The following is a 24096-nucleotide window of genomic DNA, read 5'->3' on the forward strand; positions in this document are numbered from 1 at the left end:
ATCTCTTCCAGGTTTTCTTGTGGGTTTTCTTTCAGACCTCTTGTCCTCAAGGCAAACTCCATGTCTCTATATTGTATCATTACCATCTCATCATCAATCTTATCCATTTTATTCTCAGCTTCGCACATTTTAGCTTCCAGTATCAAGTTACTTTTGTTAACTTCCTCCACGCGTTCATCCAAACGCTCAATACAAACTGCCAGCCCCTGAAATGCCAGTAAAATATCCTCTCTTATTTCCTTATTTTTCTCATTAATGAGCTCCGCTATTTGCTCAGATTGAAGTTTTAAGGCCTGTTGTAAATCTTTTAATGTTAGTGTTGGTGTGGGTGCTGTGGGGGATGGCATCAAAGTCTGAAGTGCAGATTGTTGTTGAACTGGTGATGCCTCCGCGCTTCTGGAAATGGGAGCTCTAGGCAGTTTAGAAGCCATTTTAACACCCATTAACTTTCATTTCTCACTTTCACTTTTCCACCCAATCCTTATAAGAAAGTCACGATTTAGCTTAGAAACCCAAGTTGCAACTTTGTTACTTCCCTTTTAAATCTCCAAATCTTTTAAATCTCTTTTATACCAGCTTCAAATGTTTTAAAAGGAGTCTTTTACAGCTTTTAGAGACCCACTTTCTTCTAAAAATTCATTCCGGCACCATCTTCCTCCCTTTCTTTTAAATTAAACTTTGGAGAAGAAAAAAAAAGTAGCAGCCCGGAGTTAAAGATCATGTACTTACTATTTCAAAATTCTCCTGCTCAGCTCTGCCTACGTCCGAGTAATCCAAAGTTCAGTATTGAATGCAGGGATGGTTGCAGCGTCCTGCTCTGTTCTAAAGCCTTAAAACAGAGGAGTCCCCGAGTCCGGAGTTAAATTCAGGCTCCAAGGGAGCTCTCACCCTTCGGCCCCCAGATTAATCATTCTGGGGGTCTAAGGGAGCTCTACCTCTACCTGAATGCTCACCCTCCCCTCTTCTCTCGAGGGGGGTTCCCAAACCGTGAAACAGCTGATTGTTGCTGTTTTTGCGATTTAAACGGAATCAACGGGGCTGATGGTCGGAATGACCGCCATTGACAGAGCCTTGCCACCCAGAAGTCTAATCACTTCTTCTTTGTTAGTAAGAATTAGGTACAGTATAGCTGTCCCTCTAGTTCCCTCCTCTACCTTTGAATGACAAAGTTGTCAGCTAGGTTGTTCAGGAACCTATTCAATCTCCCACTTGATGCAGAGTTTATCTCCCAGTTAAAGTCCCCCATTAGACAAATGGCTATCCATTCTCTTCTTAAAAATCTCCAATGTTGAATCACCCACAACTTCTGGGGGCAGGTTGTTCCACTGATTAATTGTTCTCACTGAAAGGCAATTTCTCATTATTATTATTATTATTATTATTATTATTATTATTATTATTATTATTATTATTATTATTATTATTATTATTAATTATTATTATTATTATTATTATTATTATTATTATTATTATTATTATTATTATTATTATTATTTCAATTTATATACCGCCCTTCTCCCGTAGGACTCAGGGCGGTTCACAAGTTTTTTTTAAAAAACAGATACAACAATCTTTAGTTCTAGGTTGCTTCTATCCTTGATTAGTTTTCATCCACTACTTCTTCTCCTGACCTCAGATGTTTTGGAGGATAGACTGTAACCCTCTTTTCCATGATAGCCCATTAGATATTGTCACCCCTTCTTGGAGAAGGCCTGAAGGATCTTGGAGAGACTTTGTTTTCCCCCAGTTGAAATCTGGGTACTCTGGTACTTTGCCATTCTTTCCTTGCACCTTTAAAGTAAGCGGAGATAGCACTGGCTTTCCACCCAGAGAGGTTTATTGTGTACTTGTTCTTCTACGCCAAGAGCTAGCACAAGAGCTGTGAAGCTCTTGGGTTAGGTCCTGTGGGGGAGGGGAGAATGGGGGGAATGGAGGTAGGGGTCATTTGGTTAGGTGGGAAACAGGGATGGTGAAGGCAACCATACATTGGGGAACACCTTTGTAAACCTGGCCTGGACAGTAGAAGTGGGAATTTTCTGATGTGATTAAAATCCAAATAACAAAAAGGTTATACTGTCACTTCATATTTATTTGCAACAAAATAAACCTGTAATCCATCTTTGAAACCCTTGATCATTTGAGAGCAATGAAAGAAATGGTTGAATCTTGAAGTGTCCAAAAAATGTTTTTTTTCCTGTTCCTTCTTTGCAGTTGTGTTTAATATTGGAACCAATGCAAGAACTAATGTCAAGACATAAAACGTATAATTTAAGTCCTCGGGACTGCTTGAAAACATGTTTGTTTCAAAAATGGCAGCGGATGGTGGCACCTCCAGGTAGGAATTCTCTCTAGTCTCTGATTCTAAGTGGGTGAAAGAGTAAGAATTTAAGAACATGGAACATTGTACTATTGAAAGTCCTGTGACTATCCTGCAGATATTCACTCTAATTATTGTTTCAGTAGAATTATTGGATTCCTTGAACGTTAGCATTTCTGTGAGAGGGGGATGGAGAAAGTGGGTACATGACTTCATGCACATGATGATTGTCATTGTACAAATGGTGTGCATTATATAATAGTGGCATAAAATATGTTCTGCACCTGGAGCTACTTCTCCAACCAACTTCTTAGTTGCATGCAGAACTTCTGGACCACATACAGGTGTAATCCTACACCATCAAAAAGAGGTATGGAGATCCAATTGCTTTTGAAATTAGCATGCCATCCATTGTGGAGGTTGCCCCAAATGCACAATTCCTAAAATATGTAGGAGACATTCCCAAGATGTTTTGCAGCATGCAGAGTTAAGAACATCTAGTATAAAAATGGTTGAGGCTGAAACTTTTAGATTGTGCCTGAAGTTAAACTTAATCAACACTGGCCTTACCATGAAGAAGGGTGAGAAGTAGTTCAGGTGGGCCTTTTAGCCTTTCATCCACCATGCAGCACCAGATGTAGTTGATCTTCCCCCTCCCCCAGAAGAGAATAAATTCCCACTCAGCCCAGTGGCTGTGGCCTGATGTTTGGCATGTCCAGAAGAGAGGAAGGAGAAGAAGGAGACAGGAAGGCAATTGTTCTGTGCTCTACTCCTGCAAATAGATCCCTCTTTCCTGAAGTTTCTAGGATTGTCATGGTTCCAGAAGGTGCCATGGCTGTCTTTAGATATATTTAAATATGCAAATCTTTTCCACGTTTACATGCAAATGTTTTGTGGTGTCCTGTTTTTAGAGGCCTTTCATCCAAATGATGAAAGCAATGTCCCTCCCTCCCAAGGCAAGCTCCATCCCTTTCGTGTGTGCTGTCACAACACTCTTTTCATCCCTTGACTACCTCTTCAGTCAGCCATGTAGCACAATTAGTTATTTTAATTCCATTTTCACATTTTATCATTCATTTGCTATTGTGGCTTTATGAATGGTTCAGCAAGATGTAGTAACAAATGACTAAATGTAGCTGCAGCAGTACTAAAGATTTGCCAGAATCTGATGAATAATCCATTTTAACCATTATTTATTTATTTATTTTATTTATTTTATTTATTTGTTTTTATATACCGCCCTTCTCCAAATCTTTTGATATTATCACCTTGTTGTATTTTAGTACCTAATAACTATAGGCCTTCACAGTTTAAGGACTGTTACTACATTATAGCTCAGGCCATGCTCTTGTTTACATGCAACCATTAGATAGGCTGCCAAATTATGATTTCAATACAGATTTTATTTGTTACGTATTATTTTATTCTAAAACTTTTAACTAGATACTCTTCTGAGCATTTTTAAGTGTACTGGTCTTTGATTGTAATAAATTTGAATGAAACTAAGTGTAGCCTTAGAGGAAAATAAAAGAGAATGGGGGACAGAAAGAGAAGGAGAAAAATAAAGAAATTGCATAGATAGGGAATATAAAAGTTCATCTAGAGCTAAAAAAAAATATGACCATAGTATTTCCTAAAATTATCACTGGTCATTTTGCCTAATAGAATCTGGGAATTTTTTCCAACTGTGTTGGTGCTCTGTCACTGGTGGTTTTCAAGAAAAGATTGGACAACCATTTCTCCAAGGTGGTATGAGGACTTCTGCCCTGGGAAGGGGGTTGAACTGGAACACTTCCAAGTTCCTTCCTAACACTACAATTCTATGTACACCTGTTATGAGGTATTTCTGGTAGAAAACAGACCATTTTTGATTCAGTGCATTTCTCCGACCCTCCCACTTCAGGATTTATCCAGAGCAGAAGAAAACTTTTCATAAATAATTCCTAACTGCAGCCCATGCAAGCTAATACTTATATTGACTTCTAGAGGGCAAAGTGAATGGACGTAAATCTTAAGTTTCTCTTCTGACTCTGAGCCAAAGTAATCTAGTTTCTTGACAGTGCCCATTATGAATTCAGGCAATTTGTCTCTTCTTTTTGCTCAGTTGACTAGGCAAGCAACTTTTTGTAAGGATTGTAAATTATTATTACTATGATACAGTATTTCCCAACCTTGGTAAGTTATGTGGATTTCAATTCTCCAGCCAGAATGGTTGATTAGGGAATTCTAAGTTGAAGTCCACATATCTTAAAGTTGCTAAAGTTTTGAAACACTACTATAACATAACACAATACAACCTATACTGAATTACAATAGCATACAGCAGAGCATTATTTTTGTATCATGGATAGCAAAACTATAAACAACTGTTCCTTTTTTCCCTACTGTATATGTGCTTTTTGATTCAAATTAACTTTCCCAATAGTTAGCTGTTTTTTTCAGCATTGTGCCTGCCTCCTTTTAATGAAATTGAGATGGCACAGACTCATGCATGGCAGCCAGGCTCCTTCATCTCTCTGTATCTGCCTTTGTGCTACATCTCAGTCTTCTCTCCCACAGCAGATCCTGCAAGACAACCCAGCACCAAACGGAGAAAAAGGAAAAATTCCACCAGCAGTACCTCCAACAGCAGTGTCGGGAATTACATCAACAGCACCAACAGCAAAAAGAAAGCCTCAGCAGTGAACCTGAGCCTTGCCAGTCAGGTACCTGTAAGTCTCCTTTTCATTTTTGGCCTCACCTAAGACCATCTGTAGGCCAGGATCCCTAAAAGAGCAAAAACTGCTGCAAATCATTAAGCAACTCCTTCCCACATAGAGATCTCAAGTGACTCAGGCATCCTATTCAAGCACCAAGCAGGGTTTCAGAAGTTGCCTTATTAGTATTGGCCAGTGGGTAAGGGCTGGGCTCAAGGGGGCTTTTACCTGCCCTCCATAGAGCTCTGCAATGCTCCCATGCTTTGCTGCACACCTATGGAAACTGGATCCAATTTGTGAAAAAAGGATGGGCAAGGCAGGTAAGCACTCTTGGCTAGTGGTGCAATCATAAATGTCTGCTGGGAACTACGCTGACCTCATGATGCTACCATGCAAACAATTTATATGACATTTATATGATGACATCATTGCATTGTCCCTCCATGTCTCTGCTCCCCCGCAGGTGATCACACTCACTCAGGATTCAGATTCTGCTCCTATACCTTATTTTGGAAAGATGAATAGACAATGCTATAATGAATACCATTTTTCTTACTCCATAACTTTAATGTGCTTTTAAGCAGAGTAGATCATCCTTATTGTTCAGTAGTTTGCATGACCATATTCTTCAGGAAGCAAGAGAAACTGTCTTCCCTACCAGTTCAAGAAAAACTGGATTTGCTGTGAACATTTTATAGCCACCTGGTTTCATGAGATTCCACCAGCATCATCCAAACATTTGGCTCTAAGTGTGAGAAAGTGTCTTCATTTTCCTGAATGAGCCAGCAGTGTGCAGCAGCAGCCAAAAAAGCTAATACAACCCTGGGTTGTATAAACAGGCATAAAATCAAGATCACATGAAATATTAGTACTGATGTCAGAATCCATTTATATTTCATTTCTAACTCCTCTGTGCAAACCCAAATCTCACCTCCCCCCTTTAAAGGTTTCTGCCATTCCCAAGGAGGAAAGAGAAGACAAGGGTGTTTATTGCCCCATCTCTTTCCCTTAGATGTAATGTTTGTTTATTCAGCCTGCCTGTTGGCCATCACAAAAAGACCGATGGAAGAAACCCTCTCCCTCTGAACTACAAACAACTAAGAAAGGGGATGGGGAGAATTCTGGCTCTTGCCAATGAAAGGAAATCCTCTCCCTATCTGATTTACAAGCAAACAAGAAAGGTGGTGGGGGGAATTCTGACTCGTATCTCCAGATGAAATGTGAAGGGGAGGAAGTAATTGTGTTGCAAATGTACTGATGGTTCTCCTTTTCCCATGAAAGGTTTGACACCTGAGACTTGACTGATCTAGGACTGACCAAATGGACTGAGGGGTGGGGTTTTGCTCGGGGACACTTTAAAAATATCAATCTGTGAGACAGTTTTCAGATCATGTCTATTATATCCTCTGTCATCTATGTCTTAGTAAAAGTTCCTGCTTGGACAATCTTGTCTCCGAGAGTTTTTCTTTCCTAAGATGTGGATTGCAGTGGGTTCTGACAACCGCTTTATAAAACCCTAGTGAGTCCACACCTGGAATACTGCAACCAGTTCTGGTCACCATACTACAAAAAGATGTTGAGACCTTGGAAAAAATTCAGAGAAGAGCAACTAAGATGATCAAAGGCCTGGAGACTAAACATATGAAGAATGGCTGCAGGACTTGGGTCTGGCTAGTCTAAGAAAAGAAGAAATAGGGGAGACATGATAGCAGTATTCCAGTATTTAAGGGGCTGCCACAAAGAAGAGGGGGTCACGTTATTCACCAAAGCACCAGAGGGCAGGACAAGAAACAATGGTTGGAAACTGACCAAAGAGAGAAGCAACCTGGAATTAAGGAGGAACCTCCTGACAGTGAGGACAATTAACCAGTGGAACAGCTTGCCTCCAGAAATTGTGGGCGCTCCATCACTGGAGATTTTTAAGAAGAGGTTAGACAGTCACTTGTCTGAGATGGTATAGGTTCTCCTGCTTGAGTGGGGGGCTGGACTAGAAGACCTCCAAGTTCCCTTCCAGCTTCTATTCTATTCTATTCTATTCTATTCTATTCTATTCTATTCTATTCTATTCTATTCTATTCTATTCTATTCTATTCTATTCTATTCTATTCTATTCTATTCTATTATTCTATTCTATTCTATTCCTGTCCATCAAGAGGTTCTGAAACAAAACCTCAGAATGGTTCCTTTAGATCCTAAATTGCTAGAACCTACCAACAGACTCTACAATCATGGATATTAGCCTTGACAAGATCCTCCTACTTTTGTACTCAAGGAAGTAGCAACAGTTCTGCCAATATGCTTCATTTGGACCTCTTACTGAATTGAGTGCCTGAAGAACTATGGACAGAGGTTCGCAACATTGTACAACAGGTAGCAACCAAAACCATCCCAAAGAAAAAGAAATGCAAGAAAGCAAAATGGCTGTCTGAGGAAGCTTTGCAAATAGCTAAGGAAAGGAGGGAAGCGAAAGGCAAGGGAGAAAAACATAGATATGCCCAATTGAATGCAGAATTCCAGAGAATAGCTAGAAGAGATAAGAATGCCTTCTTAAATGAACAGTGCAAAGAAATAGAAGAAAACAATAGAATAGGGAGGACCAGAGATCTTTTCAAGAAAATTGGAGAGATGAAGGGAACGTTTAATGCAAAAATGGGCATGATAAAGGACCAAACAGAGGCAGAAGAGATTAAGAAGAGGTGGCAAAATTACACAGAAGAACTATACAAGAATGAGCTTAATGTCCCTGATAATCACAATGAGGTGGTCACTGACCTCGAGCCAGACATCCTAGAATGTGAAGTGAAGTGGCCCTTAGAAAAGCTGAGCAACAACAAAGCTAGTGGAGGTGACAGTATTCCAGCTGAGCTATTCAAAATCTTAAAAGACAGTGCAGTAAAAGTGCTACACTCAATTTGCCAGCAAATTTGGAAAACTCAACAGTGGCCACAGGATTGGAAAAGATCAGTTTACATTCCAATTCCAAAGAAAGGCAGTGCCAAAGAATGTTCAAACTATTGCACCATTGCACTCATTTCTCATGCTAGTAAAGTCATGCTTAAAATCCTACAAGCTAGACTTCAGCAGTATGTGGATCAAGAACTACCAGAAGTACAGGCAGGATTTCGAAGAGGCAGAGGAACTAGAGATCAAATTGCCAACATACGCTGGATCATGGAGAAAGCTAGGGAGTTCCAGAAAAACATCTACTTCTGCTTCATTGACTATGCTAAAGCCTTTGATTGTGTGGATCATAACAAACTGTGGCAAGTTCTTAAAGAGATGGGAGTACCAGACCATCTTAATTGTCTCTTGAGAAACCTATATGCGGGTCAAGAAGCAACAGTGAGAACTGGACATGGAACCACTGATTGGTTCAAAATTGGGAAAGGAGTCCGGCAAGGCTGTATACTGTCGCCCTGCCTATTTAACTTATATGCAGAGCACATCATGAGAAAGGCAGGGCTAGATGAATCAAAAGTTGGAATTAAGATTGCCGGAAGAAATATCAACAACCTAAGATACGCAGATGATACCACTCTAATGGCAGAAAGTGAAGAAGAACTAAAGAGCCTCTTGTTGCGGGTGAAGAAGGAGAGTGCAAAACTTGGGTTGAAACTTAACATTAAGAAAACCAAGATCATGGCATCTGGCCCTCTCAATTCCTGGCAAATAGATGGGGAAGAAATGGAGGTAGTGACAGATTTTATTTTCCTGGGCTCCAAGATCACTGCAAATTAAAAGACGCTTGCTCCTGGGGAGGAAAGCCATGGCAAATCTAGACAGCACACTAAAAAGCAGAGACATCACCCTGTCAACAAAAGTGCGTATAGTCAAGGCTATGGTCTTCCCAGTTGCTATGTATGGCAGTGAAAGTTGGACCATAAGAAAGGCTGAGTGCCAAAGAATTAAGGCCTTTGAACTATGGTGCTGGAGAAGACTCCTGCGAGTCCCTTGGACTGTAAGGCGATCAAACCGGTCAGTCCTAGAGGAGATCAATCCAGACTGCTCTTTAAAAGGCCAGATCCTGAAGCTAAAACTCAAATACTTTGGCCACCTAATGAGAAGGAAGGACTCACTGGAGAAGAGCCTAATGCTGGGAAAGATCGAGGGCAATAGAAGAAGGGGACGACAGAGAATGAGGTGGCTGGATGGAGTCACTGAAGCAGTAGGCGTGAGCTTAAATGGACTCCAGAAGATGGTAGAGGACAGGAAGGCCTGGAGGAATGTTGTCCATAGGGTCGCGATGGGTCGGACACGACTTCGCAGCTAACAACAACAACACTGAATTGACATACCCAGGATTGCAGTGGTGGGTTATTCTACATAACTTGCAGGCTGTATTTTATTAATGGGCGGGCCTGAAAATGCTGATCTTCACCTTTTGCTTTGTTTAATGTTGAAATGTAGCTAAATTTGACCTGATTAGCCCAAGCTATGTGTGTACCTGTGCAAAAACAGAATCCAAAGGGTGAATTCTTGGATTCTACTTATCATTCCATAAACAGGAGCTAGAAGCACTCCTGATCTGCAGCCTCATCTCTGGAAGGGAATGGTGTTTTTCATTTGACAACAGTGACTCCACAGGCCAATTTAAGGAGAAACATTGAGGGCTTTTAAATGGAGTCACTTTCAGTCCTCTTCAGAGGTTGGTGGCCATTATACAGAACTAGTTAGTGAAGATAAGGTGTGGTTGAATTGGAGGGTGTCTTTAAGGTTCTACTCTGGGACAAGTAAATGCAATCCAAAGTCTTTTATGCTTAAGTTTCCTTCAGCTTAGTTGCCAGGAACTTTTATTCTATTCTCCCCTCTCCTCCCACCCCGCCCATTTACTTCTTCCTTGCAGCATTAGAGAGAACCTTGTATTATAAGAGATGAGATCCATCAAGCATTTCTTCCTTGAAATAGTTCTACATTATAACAAACATTGAGCCTGTTTTATAAAACTTGGTTAGGGCATAATGGAGAATGATGGTTGGCTATAGATGTGGTCTGTCAGGGTTAGCAGACCAAGGAGTTGGCTCTGGTAAATTGTAAATGGTGTAATACATGGCTGTCTAGGGAATTCTGGGAGTTGAAGTCCACACACCTTAACATTGTGCTTGAGAAACCATGGTGTACTAATAAGAGAGGGTGGGTAATGCATCAGAAGAAGGGAAATTCCCACCCAACATTTTTTTTTCTTACAAGAATATTAAATCACAATTTATAATGTTATAGATTAAATGGCACTATGCCATACATGGCAAAATGCAAATGCAATGCTTTTCAAGCTGTGGTAAGTCCCATTAGGTTTGCCACACTCAGATACTAACCCCAGACTTAACATAAGCCACAGGTTCCAACCACAGGCATTCCGAGAATCAGCCACCAAAGTGGCATCAAAGTGGCTGAACTGGGTACAGTTGCAGGAGGCTTCCTATGAGCAAATCATTCTCAATTCTGCACCAAATCTCCAAAAAGCAACTTGGAATCACCCAGGTTTTAGGTCAGATTCAGACAATGTTGGGCAAGGCAGAGATAAGGGATAACATTAAGTTCTATCGGACTTTAACTCTCCATAGTCATAATATTAATAAAGTAACAAATAACTAATCATACATCATAAAAATCCACTACTTATTCAAATGCTAAATGAAACTTTTTAGTCCCATATTTATTCTGAATATATTCAATCCATCTTCTCCATTCCACAATATATCTCTGTTGCGATTGATCTTTCAAATATGCCGAAATCTTTGCCATTTCCGCCAAGTTGGAAACTTTCAAAGTCCACTCTTCTATAGTCGGCAATTCCTCCTTCTTCCAGTATTGCGCAACTAAAAGTCTTGCCGCCGTAATTAGATGCAACATCAACTTAGTGTCTATGACAGTAGTATCTGTAATAATACCCAATAAAAACAATTGCGGAGAAAACTTTATCCTTTTCTTAAATATCTTTTGCATATTCCACCAAATTTTAATGCAAAAGGCTTTAACCTTTTTACAAGTCTACCATATATGAAAATATGTTGCATCCTCACAACCACACCTCCAACATTTGGGCTGGCAGTTCGGATACATACTTGCTATTTTTTTAGGGTCTAAGTGCCACCTATAAAACATTTTATAAAAATTCTCTCTTAAGTTTTGGGCCTGTGTAAATTTTACATTTCTAACCCAGATCTTTTCCCAAGTGTCCATTGTTATAACTTCTTGAAAATTCTGGGCCCACTTTATCATACAATCTTTAACAAGTTCCGTTTCTGAGTCAATTTCTATCAATGCATCACTTCTGGATGGCAAGGCGACGCCGGAGGCAGCCATTTCTTGGCTGTCAGCCTCGCGGCTCCGTAGAGCCACCGAAAACAGCGCCGATCAGCTGTTCGGCGGCTTGGAAGCCCCCACCTCGGGAGAAGAGGAGGGGGTGAGCGTCCAGGTAGGGGTAGAGCTCTCCGGGGCCGCCAGAACTTAGAGTTTTGGTGGCGGAAGGATTGAGCCCCCCCGAAGCCTAGGCATGCTCCAGACTGCGAGGCATCTCTGCTCCGGGTTTTTTGGAGCAGAACAGGGCGTTCGCAACCATCCCTGCTAGCAAGGAAGAGCTTATGAGAACGAGGACGCAGGCAGAGCGATGCAGGAGATTTTGGTGAAGATGATGTTTTGATCTTTAACTCAATGGACTTTGCTGAATCTGCATGTGAAAGTGAGTAGTTAACAATAGAGGGTGAAAATGGCGGCTATATCTTCTAAAGTTCCTGCCCTGAGGCAGCAGTCTTTGGCGAAAACTTTATTGTCCTCTGCATCTGAATCTGTATCAGCTTTTACAGTAAAAGATTTGCAGAGTTTGCTCCAAGAAACTATGGAAAAGCAAATGCAACAATTTGTTGAGATAATGGAGAAAAAGTTGGAGGAGAAGTTTACAGAGAAATTAGCAGAAATGAGAGCAGACATCACATCTGCAACGTTAAATATGGCTAAATGCATTGAGATTTTGGATGAAAAAGTGGAAGATCTTGTTCAAAATGATACTAGAATGGAAGCCAAAATGACAGAAACTGAAAATATGATAGCGAAAATGGATTATGATTTGATTTCGACACAGTATTCTCAGATGGAGCTTGCTTTGAGAATCAGAGGCCTAAAAGAAAATCCTAAGGAAAATTTGACGAAAATGGTTTCTGAGGTTTTGGAAGGGGTGTTGGAGCGACCAGCAGATGAAATAATGGAAGATATAGATAAAATCTTCCGTGTTAATTCGTGGATTGCAAGACAAAGGAAATTACCCAGAGATGTGGTGGTTTATTTCACAAAGAGAAAGATTAGAAATGAAGTTATCCAGGCCTCCTATAATATTGATTTTGTAATGGATGAGCAAAAAGTTATGATTTTAAAAGAGATTCCTGCAAGAATTTTAAGAAAAAGGAAGGAATTTGCTTTTTTGACACAAGAATTGAGACGACGTGATATTAAGTTTAGATGGGTATGGTGGTGACTTATGAAGGTACGAGGCATTGTCTTACCACGGTGGCTCAGGCACGTGACTTTTACAGTAATGTTTTAAAAGCAATCCCCATATCGTCTTTGGAGACTACAAAGAAAAAAGGTGACAGAGCCTCAACGTTCCAGAGAGAATCCACAAGATGTTGAAGGGTTAACGCAGACAGATGTGAAAGCTACAGGAGTGGGTCAAATTTCATCACCACGGGAGAAGGCCAGAAATTGGAAGAGGTGTGCTGCTTCTGGAAGAATGAAGCAAACCTGAGGATTTAGTTGCATAATTGTAAGAGATAATAATGTAATAAAGATGCTAGAAGGATTAAGTATGTGGGGATTTATTTTTCACCCTTATAAAATAATTATATAATATTTTGTGTTGCTTTAGTTTTAAGATGATTATGAAAATTTAATTGGGAAGATTTGTAGTAGTGTTTATTGATATTCTGTAGGTTATGCTTTGTTATTTGGATGGAAAGTTTTAAGCCTGGAAGGTAGTGTATGGTATTTTAAGTTGTATAATATATTAGGAGAAGGAAAGGTTGTATTAATTTGGTTTTAGTATGTTAAAGTTTAGTTGGATAGAAGAATAGTTTTATAAAACTGATATAAATTGTTTTATGTGTGTTTGAAATTAATTTGTAATACTTTTATGGGCAATATTGGAGTATCAGGATAATATGAATTTAAAGCTTAGTTGGGAAGAAGAACAGCGTTAGACAATTGATATAAATTGTTTTATTTGTGATTGTTTTTATTGGGTAGATTGAAAAGTATTATATTGTTTTTGAATAATTATTGATATGATATATATATATGTTTGGAGTTTATCTATATGAGTTAAAGTTCGATAGTCTATATAGTTCAGGATTGTTTGCGTAAGCTAGATTATGATTGTTTGTATTCTTATACCCTGTATTCTGCTCTGGGAAGTGGGGGGGAGGGGAAAGGGAGGGTGGGGTTGGGGAGGGCTGGGGAGGGTGGGAGGGAAGGGGGCTGGGGGGGGCTTCTTTTTTTTGTTTGTTTTGTTTTTGTTGTTTGTTAAAGCTAAAATGTATTCTAAAACTTTTTAATAAAAAAAATTCTATCAATGCATTATATATCCTTTTAGTATGTGCTTGACCTTGATCTCTAATTTGTTTTACCAAATTTTCATCAGTCATCAAAAAGCCAGCTTTCTGGTCCTCTTTCCATCTTGCCTGTAATTGCCCATACTGAAACCAAGTTTGTACAATCTTTTCTTCTTTTAAAATATTATATGGCTTTAATTGCCATACTTTCATTTCTAGACTTAAAATTTCCTTATATGTAGTCTCATCCTGTTTGAATCCCACATTTATATTTTCTATTGCATGTTTAGGTATTGCCCAAATTGGTATCTTATAATTTAACTTATGTCTATACTTTTTCCAAACTCGCAACAGAGCATACCTTAAAATATGTATCTTAAACACATTATCCACCTTCTTATCATACAATAAATATGCATGCCAACCAAATAACAAATCATGACCCTCAAGATTTAATAATCTCCCTTGTGTTAAATTAAACCAGTCACTTATCGATGACAAAGCAGCAGCCTCATAATATAATTTAAAATTAGGCATTTTAAGACCACCTCTTTCACGCGTATCTTGCATTATCTTAAATTTAACTCGTGGCTGACAGATATATCCCCAAATATTTAATCTTTTTAACTATTTCAAATCCCGTTAGCTCTTCTAGAGCAGCCTTTTGTGGTACAGTCGTATTCTTAGACAATATTTTAGTTTTTGTGTGTTTATCTTAAATCCAGAAACTTTCCCATATAACATTATTATCTCCATCAATTCTACAACTGAGTAATCCGGCTGAGTTACTGTAATAACCAGGTCGTCCGCAAACGCCCTCAATCTGTAATCCTGATCTCTTATTTGAATTCCCCTAATTTTATTTGAATCTCATATTTTAATCAGTAATATTTCCAATGTTAAAACAAACAATAAAGGTGTCTTGTACCCTTTTCAATATTGCATGATTCTGTCAAACTGTTATTTACTATTATACGAGCTGTTTGCTTCTGATATATTGCCCTAATAGGTTGTAAAAATTTTTCCCCAAATTCCATTTTCTCTAATACTTTCATCAAAAATTGCCAGTCCAATTGATCAAAAGCTTTTTCCGCATCCAAAAAGATCAGCGCTGCAGGGATCTGATTATTTCTTTCCAAGAATTCCAATAGATCTACAATATGTCTCACATTATTCTTCATTTGTCTACCACTTATAAATCCAGTTTGATCACTATGAATCACTTGTTGCATTACCTTCATTAATCTATTGGCTAAAATTTTTGCAAATATCTTATAGTCAGTATTTAAAAGCGATATTGGTCTGTAGTTTTTGGCTTGGGTAGCATCCTGATCTTCCTTTGGGATCAACGAAATAAAGGCAGTTTTCCACGATGGAGGCACTCCTCCTCCCAATTGAATTGTCTTAAACAATTCTCTGAAGGGTTCCACCATTTCTAACTGTAAATTTTTATAATAAACGGCAGTCAAACCGTCAGTCCCTGGTGCTTTACCCACTTTTAATTGTTTAATTGCTAGAAACATTTCTTCATCAGTTATCAATTGGTTCATCCCTTCCTTTTGTTCTTGCGTAAGAACAGGAATATTAGCATTCATCAAGTATCCATCTATATCTACATCTCTAATCTTATCTCTAGCATACAACTTAGAATAAAAATCAACAAGTCTTTTTAATAAGATTCTGCTGATACACTACTTTACCCTTATGTTCTATTCTATCTATATTGCAAGCTCTTTGCTTCTTCCTTAACAAGTAAGCTAACCATCTACCCGGTTTATTAGCATTACAAAAAGTGTTATGTCTAGCATACCGTAGGTTAGTTGCCACTTGATCTGCCATTAACATATCAAACTGACCCCTTAGTAAGGTAATTACCTCTTTGATCTTCCCATCAGATGGATTCAGAATTAAAGCCTTTTCTTTTTCCTTAATTTCATCCTCTAATTCTTTCCTCTTAAATTCCAACTTACGTCTATGTTTATTGTTCAAATATATTAATACACCTCTCATATAGGCTTTACTTGCATCCCAAACCATCTCAATAGAAGTACCTTTATGCATATTAATTTTAAAAAAAATTCTTTCATCTGTTTTTTACACTTTTCCACATTTTCCTGATATCTAAACAAATTTTCATTTAAACGCCAAGACCGTCTGTCTCCATTATCTTTTTCTATCTCCAACCATACTGGACTATGATCAGATATAGTTCTTGGACAAATCTTGATCTTCTTAATCCTAGAAAAAAATCATTAGTAATTAATACAAAGTCGATCCTGGAGAAAGATTGATGCCTGTCAGAGAAAAAAGTAAAGTCTTTTTCTTGCAAGTTCCTTTCTCTCCAAACATCTCTCAATTCCAAGTCATCCTTCATCTCGAAAAAAGATTTAGGCAGTTTAGCATGACTTGGCGTGCTTTTAAAAAGACCTCCCTTGTCCATTTGTACATCCAAGACGCCATTCCAATCTCCCATAAAAATACAAGATTTATAATCCCACTGAATAATCTTGCTGTGTAATAAATTGTAAAAATCTCCTTGCTGTTGATTAGGAGCATATAATCCAACCAAAAGCATTTTCTTGTCTTCTATTAATAATTCAATTATAACATTTCTTCCTTGTTTGTCTGCTTCAATTAAACTCGCTGTTAAAGTATTCTTGACATAAATAACAACTCCATTTTTCTTATCAGGCGCAGAAGCGATAAACTGTGTGCCCAACCTAAAGTTTACCAAGTACTTTTGATCAACCACTCGAATATGTGTTTCCTGTAAGCAAATAACATCGTTTTTAAATTGCTTTAGATATTGAAATACTTTCTTTCTGTTATGTGGTGAATTTAGACCATTAACATTCCAGGTTAGAAGCTTTGTCGCCATCTTTTGCCACCTGAAGCTTTTGGAGTGCCTCTTCCAACATCACCTGCACTCTCTTTGGCTTCGCTCCTCCCACTGCTTCACTGTAAGTAAGTTTTTGAGATGCAATCATAGCTCTCTGCTGTTCTTGCTCTTGTCTCATTCGTCTAACTGCAGCGCGTGTCATTCTTTGGTCTCTGACCTCCTCCGTTGGTACTGAAATCTGATCCACTCCTGTAGCTTTCTGGAATTCTCCATCTTTCAACTGCATAACTCCTTCAGCACCTTGTATACTCTCACTTTTTGGTTGACGCTCTCCTTTGCCATTCTTCCTTTTAGATTCCAGAAGTGGTATGGGGCCTGCCTTCAAAATATTGGCATAAAAATCATGTGCCTGTAAAACTGTGAGAAGATGGTATCTCGTGCCTACGTGCATCACCACCATACCTACTGGGATCTCCCATCTGAACTGGATATCCCGTCTTCTTAATTCTTCTGCCAGAAAAGCAAACTCCTTCCTTCTCCTTAAAATTCTTGGAGGGATCTCTTTTAAAATTAAAACTTCTTGCTCTGCAACTGTAAATTTGTTATTATAAAAGGCTTGAATAACCTCATTTCTAATTGCTCTCTTTGTAAAATAAACCACCACATCTCTAGGTAGCTTCCTTTGTCTTGCAATCCACGAATTAACACGAAATATTTTATCTATATCCACCATAATATCTTCTGCTGAGCACCCCAGAACCTGTTCAAGAGCTTCTGAAACTACTTTTTTCAAATTTTCCTTAGGGTCTTCCTTCAACCCTCTAATTCTCACAGCAAACTCCATCTCTCTATGCTGGACCAATAATAAATCGTCATCAATCTTTTCCATCACTGTTGTTAGGATATGTTGTTGAAAAAATGGTTTGTTTAACAGAGTATTATTAATACACAGTGGAAGTTGTACTGGGACTTTTAGGCAAACAGTAATGCACTAACACGAGTTTTATAACTTATTTTTACTCAGACAACAAAAAGAAACACAGTAAGAAATAGTCCAAGTATCAATCCAGTATCATGCACATAAAAGTCAGTCCATAAAAAACATAGTATCAAAATACAAAAGCTGCTTACCAATATCAAAAACAATATACACTGTAGCAAGCAGTTGATTCTTGAGAGAATAAATATCAAGTTAGCAAACAAGAGAACAAGAGGTATCCAAACACTAACATCAAACACATATACAAGAGCAGCTACGTGTAACATCTAACTCTCTTTTATGTGGAATAATTACAGCCACACCCTTAGACCGTTTAACTCCTTAAAGGTACTTTTACTCCATTATATAATATTGTCACCCAAATCAAGTTTAATCTCTAACAATCTCCCCTTTTGGGTGGCATATTATACATATATTTTTACAATCTCAAATTACACATATCACAAACAGATTTATGCTTTATAGCACCCTGAGCCTTAGTAAACTGGTCAGCAATATTATCTTCAGTTGCACAATATTCCAGTTTAATCAAATTATCTTTAACACATTGTCTGACATTTAGATACCGTAGATCCGTATGTTTTGATCTAGTTTTCACTGCAGCATTAGTTGCTAATTTTATAGCTGCTTGATTGTCTTCATACACTTTTATTGGTTCATTACAATTTAAACCCATATCAAACAATAATTGTTTCCATACCAATAGCTCAGTACATAATAAAGATAAACAAGAAAATTCGGATTCAGTTGTTGATAAGCTTATATGCTTCTGTCTGTTAGACCTCCATCCTACTAAAGCGTTTCCCAATAATACAACCAATCCTGAAGTGGATTTCCTGGTTACAGTATCAGATGCAAAACTAGCATCTGCAAATGCTTTTAGTTCCAATTCCTTTGTTGGCTCTAGATATAGAGAATAATGTATGGTGTGCTTCAAATATCTTAAAACTCTTTTCGCACCTTGCCAACATCTGGTTGTAGGATTCTCACAATATCTAGCTAAATGATTAACTGTAAATGCTATGTCAGGTCTTGACCAGTTACATAAATACATCAAGCTGCCTATTAATGATTGATATATCTTTTTATCAAAGACATTGCTGTTATCTGCTGAACTCTCAAAACCTTGAACCATAGGTGTTTTTACTGGTTTACAGTTTTCCATATTATAACGTTTCAGCAAACCATTAATTTTCTTAGCTTGAGACAGTTTAAATCCTTTACTAGTCCTGACAATATCCAGCCCTAGATAATGACTAATAGCTCCTAGATCTTTTACTCTAAATTTTCTTTTTAACCCTGAAATTATTCTTTCAGTTTCTGTTTCATCTTTTGCTATAATAGCAATATCATCAGTGAATAATAATAACAATGATAATTCACTATTTTGCTGTTTTATAAATAAACAAGGATCTGCAATACTAGCTTTAAATCCCAAACTATTTAACTCTTTTACTAAACATCTATTCCACTCATAACCTGACTGTTTTAAACCATACAAACTCTTATTCAGTTTCCAACAGTACCCTACCTTACTTTCTATTCCTGATGGAACTTTCATATATATATCATAGTTTAATGTTGCATGCAAATAAGCAGTTTCAATATCTACATGTTTTATACTATAATTCTTATTTGCTGCCCAAACTAAAGCAGCCCTAAGAGTGGAAGCTCTTAACGTTGGGGAAAATACTTCATCATAATCACTATTATTCTGTGCAAATCCTTGAGCAACTAATCTTGCTTTATGTATTACCTCTCCTGTAACACTTTCTTTCAGTTTAAAAACCCATTTACATCCAATTAACTTTTCTGTTTTAGGTATTTTAACCTCTTGATAAACATTAAGATCTTGCAAAGACTTTATTTCTTTATCCATAGCTACTTTCCAATTCTTTCTTTCATTCTCAGGATACATTTTTATTTCTTCAACATTAGAAGGTTCAATGTCTATTTGACAAATTAAACCTGCCTCGAAACGATCAGGCTGTCGTCTTTCCCTGTTAGACCTTCTGAGAATTATTGGACTTATAGGTACATTTACATTATTATCTTCTTCCTCTCCTGTCTCCACTATCAGTGGTTCTTGTTTGATCTCTCTAGCAGGTTCCTCCTCTTCTTTATCACTTTCATTTGAGGAGTTAGTTAAATCTTGTTGAGGAATATATACAATATCTTCTACCCTTTCCCAGCCTGACTGTTCTTGAAAAACAGCGCTAGAACTACAATAAATGTTTTTAGTACCTTTCTCCCAGAACCGATAAGACTTATGGTTTAACTCATAGCCAACAAAAAATAATTGTTTAGCTCTATGTTCTCCTTTATTTCTTATTGAACTTGGAATATGTACCCAAGCAGGTGTCCCAAATGTGTGAATATAACTAAGATTTGGTTTTCTCTTATACCATAAGGTATAAGGAATTTTACCTGTAGCTGAACTAACCACATTGTTTAAAATATGATTAGCACATTTTGCTGCTTCTCCCCATAAGCTATCAGGTAAACCAGAATCTTCAATCATAGATCTAATCATAGCTTGCAATGTTTGGCCCCTCCGTTCAACAAATGCATTATGCTGAGGTCTATAAGGAGCTGTACGTCTATGCTCTATTCCCTCTGAAACTAACAGCTCATTGAACTGTTTATTAACAAACTCAGTTCCATTGTCTGTTATTATGGTTTTTACATTTAACTGAGTTTTCCTTTGTACAAACTTGAGCCAATTAGATATTGTTTGTATAGTTTCAGTTTTTGACGTAAGGAGATAACAGAACCCATATCTGCTATAATGGTCTAGAATATTTAATATGTAGCAAGCACCCCCTAAACTGGGTTTCATAGGACCTATCAAATCCATAAATACCAGTTCTAATGGAGTTGTGGTTTTAAATCCATCTAACCTATTAGCTGGTGCTGCCCTGCTCTTTTCTCTACCACATACGTTACACTGCAGATATTTCTTACAAGCCTTTAACTTAAACCCATTAGATAAAGCTACAGTTCTTTTTAGTGTATTAAAATTCACATGACCCAATCTTCTATGTAATAAATGAATACATTCATCATGTGGTTTTTGATTTGTACAAGTAGTAGCCATTATAATAGGATCATTGCTAATTACAAACAAACCATCTTTCATATTAGCTATTAAGTTCACTTCATTCTTTTGAATAAGACATTCCTCCCCTTGGAAAGTAACTTTAAAACCTGCTTCCAATAATGCCTTAACTGATAATAGATTATAATCACATCTGGGAACATATAGCATTTCCAAATTTTGTTTTAAAAATGAACAGTAAACCTTACCCTCTCCAGAGACCTTGACTCTCCAGCCATTAGCCATAGAAATATATTTTTTACTAGACCTTATATTCTCAAAATCCCTTTTTATTTTTGAAATACAGTGTGTAGCTCCACTATCTACCACCCACCAATTGTGGTTATTAGTAGTTCTATTAGCTACAGCTACATTAATCAGCTTTTTATTCTTTCTATGGCTTTCCTTTCTCTGACAATTACTATTCTGACAAAACTTAGCAATATGTCCCTTTAACCCACAATTAAAGCATTTCCTTAAAATATAAGCAGATTCAGTCTTCTTTATTTCTTGTTGCAATGGCTCTCTCAACTGTTTTCTCTCCATACGACATCTTGATTCTTCCAACAACCTTCCAGTTATTGAAGAAACAGTTAGGTCTTCTTTGGACAAAACCTCCAAGGACGATACAAAGGCATCGTAGCTCTCATCCAATGATGATAAAATGATGTAAACCTGGTGAAGCTCTGAGAAAATAAGTTCTTTTTCTTGCAGTTCCAACAAAGTTGCTTTTATAAAGTTAAGGTGAGCTAACATATCGCCATTCTTTTCCAGTCTAGCTCTAAATAGCTTTCTGGTAAGATTTATATGAGCACCAACACTGTCCCGAACAAAAATCTTTTTCAACTTAGCCCAACATTTAGCAGCAGATTCTTCTCCACGCACATGGACTAGCTGTTGGTCTCCTAATGTTAGCCCAATGATAGATAAAGCCTTATCATTGTCTTTATTGAAGTCTACAATCTTCTTGTTATCTTCTTCATTAGTTGGATCCCAGGCAGTTACATCAGGAGGATTATGGACTATTTTCCAAAGACCTTGATTTTGTAATAGCAAACTACATTGTGTAGACCAGGATACGTAGTTTGACCCATTAAGCCGGGTAATGCAGAATGGATTGAATAGTCCTTGTGCCATTGTCTGAATTTCAAAACTCAGTTAGGAAATATAAATACAATACTGTGCCTGTCCTCAGCACCACACTGGATCTGGGCCCATAACCATTGTTAGGATATGTTGTTGAAAAAATGGTTTGTTTAACAGAGTATTATTAATACACAGTGGAAGTTGTACTGGGACTTTTAGGCAAACAGTAATGCACTAACACGAGTTTTATAACTTATTTTTACTCAGACAACAAAAAGAAACACAGTAAGAAATAGTCCAAGTATCAATCCAGTATCATGCACATAAAAGTCAGTCCATAAAAAACATAGTATCAAAATACAAAAGCTGCTTACCAATATCAAAAACAATATACACTGTAGCAAGCAGTTGATTCTTGAGAGAATAAATATCAAGTTAGCAAACAAGAGAACAAGAGGTATCCAAACACTAACATCAAACACATATACAAGAGCAGCTACGTGTAACATCTAACTCTCTTTTATGTGGAATAATTACAGCCACACCCTTAGACCGTTTAACTCCTTAAAGGTGCTTTTACTCCATTATATAATATTGTCACCCAAATCAAGTTTAATCTCTAACAACTGTTTCAGCATCCGTCATTTTGCCATCTAATCTCATATTATTTTGGCTAAGTTCTTCCACTTTCTCATCCAGACGTTCAATACAAACAGCCATGCCTTGAAATGCAAGTAAGATGTCTGCCCTTATTTCTGTATTCTTCTCCTCAATAAGCTCAGCTAATTTCTGAGATTGCTTTTTCAAAGCCTCTTGCAAAACATCCTGCAGATCTTTTATTGTCAAGGCTGGTGTGGGTGCTGGTGCCGGAGGGGGGGCATTAAAGCCTGTAATGAAGATTGCTGAACTGGTGAAGCCCCCGCGCTTCTAGGAACTTTAGTTGACTTGGCAGCCATTTTCACCCACTTAATTCTATTGCGCACTTTCACTTTTAAAAGTCTCCAGAAAGTTTATTGAGTTAAAGTTCAAATACTTGCTCTGACAGCATTCTCCTGCACAGCTCTGCCTGCATCCAAGTAATCCAAAGTTCACTCTCGCTGGCAGGGATGGTTGCAGCGTCCTGCTCTGCTCCAAAGCCTTGGAGCAGAGGCGTCCCGGAGTCCGGAGCAAACTCAGGCTGCTGGGGGGCTCAACCCTTCAACCACCAGAGTTTCAACTCTGGCGGTCTGGGGGAGCTCTACCCCTGCCTGGGCGCTCACCCCTTCCTCTTCTCCCGAGGAGCGGGCTTCCGAGCTGCCAAACAGCTGATCGTCGCTGTTTTTGGCAGCTCTATGGAGACAGCGGGGCTGACAGCCGAAATGGCTGCCGTCAACGGAGCTTGCCACCCGGAAGCCGCCATTATTTTGAACTTTTGTAAGGGGTGCAAGAATGTATCAGAAGCGTTCTAGGGGTGCGGGGTAAGGTTGGGAGCCACTGTTCTATTGGTACATTAAATGCAAGCCTGCATTTTAAAGATCCTTATGCACATTTCTTTTTCTCTGCTTAATCTCAGTATATATCCTTGTAATCTATTAATTATATTTTAATGATGAATACCAAACTAGTTATTGGCAACCTGCACCTTAGTCTGGTTAAATTCTTTGCTTCCAGCAAATAATTGCTTTAAATTTGATGCCTAGGCAACATCTGAAAGTAAATACCCAGCCTTGTTTCCGCTTTCTCAGTCGACCTCAAGCATCTGGCCTACTATATTTCAAGGGAGGAAAGACTGGGGAGACAAAAGACGAATGATTGCAAAACGGGGTAGCTCTGTACAAGTGGAGGTGCAGATCCTTACTCTGAAGAGCAGCAGTATGCAGTCAGTCCTTAACTTAACGACCATTCATTTAGTTACCATTTGAAGTTAGAATAGCACTGAAAAAAGTGACTTACAACTAGTCCTCACACTTACACTATTGCAGCATTGCCATGCTGACGTGATCTAAATTCAAGCACTTGGCAATTCATTTACAACAGTTACAGCATCTTGGGGTCATGTAATATCATTTGTGACCTTCTCTGCTGGCTTCCAACAAGCAGTATGAGAAGCTGGATTTGTTTAATGACCACATGAACAGCTACATTGATTTACTAAACAACCGTGGCAAAAAAGGTTACAAAACTGCATGTGAATCACTTAACAACAGAAATTCTGGTACCAGTTGTGATTGTATGTCAAGGATGCACCTGTAAAAGAGGAAAAGTGTTGGAGTTTAAAAAAAGAATTTGAGCAATAGTAATGAGACTTTAGAAGAGTACCAGCCAAAAGATTTGTAGTTACAGAGAGCCAAGAAGACAAAGTTGAAGAAATTACAGAGTTTTAAATGTTAGAAATAGAAAACAACCTTTTTCTATATCCACAGTGTGTGGACTTTTAGTGAATCTACCTGAAAGAAAACTTTTTTTTAAAATAGTTTAATTTCAAATTAGGGATGGGGTTATCTCAAGATTCTTGAGAATGCAGCCAAGAAGTAGAAGTGTT

At 38.0% G+C, this 24096-nt stretch overlaps 1 protein-coding gene across 2 annotated transcripts in view; it reads left to right on the forward strand.

The window, feature by feature from the left end:
• Positions 1-24096, forward strand: part of LDB2 (LIM domain binding 2) — a gene marked incomplete at both ends in the record, with an annotated part of 363255 nt that overhangs the window by 333418 nt on the left and 5741 nt on the right. The window contains 2 exons of one of the 2 annotated variants that reach the window (XM_081332081.1): positions 2212-2335; positions 4877-5028. In XM_081332081.1, coding sequence (XP_081188207.1) covers positions 2212-2335; positions 4877-5028 — 276 coding nt within the window. The remainder of the gene's footprint in view (positions 1-2211; positions 2336-4876; positions 5029-24096) is intronic. The other variant, XM_081332082.1, reaches the window with a different exon arrangement.

This window comes from Vipera berus, assembly GCF_964194415.1.
Source record: "Vipera berus genome assembly, chromosome: 7".
Taxonomy (NCBI): domain Eukaryota; kingdom Metazoa; phylum Chordata; class Lepidosauria; order Squamata; family Viperidae; genus Vipera; species Vipera berus.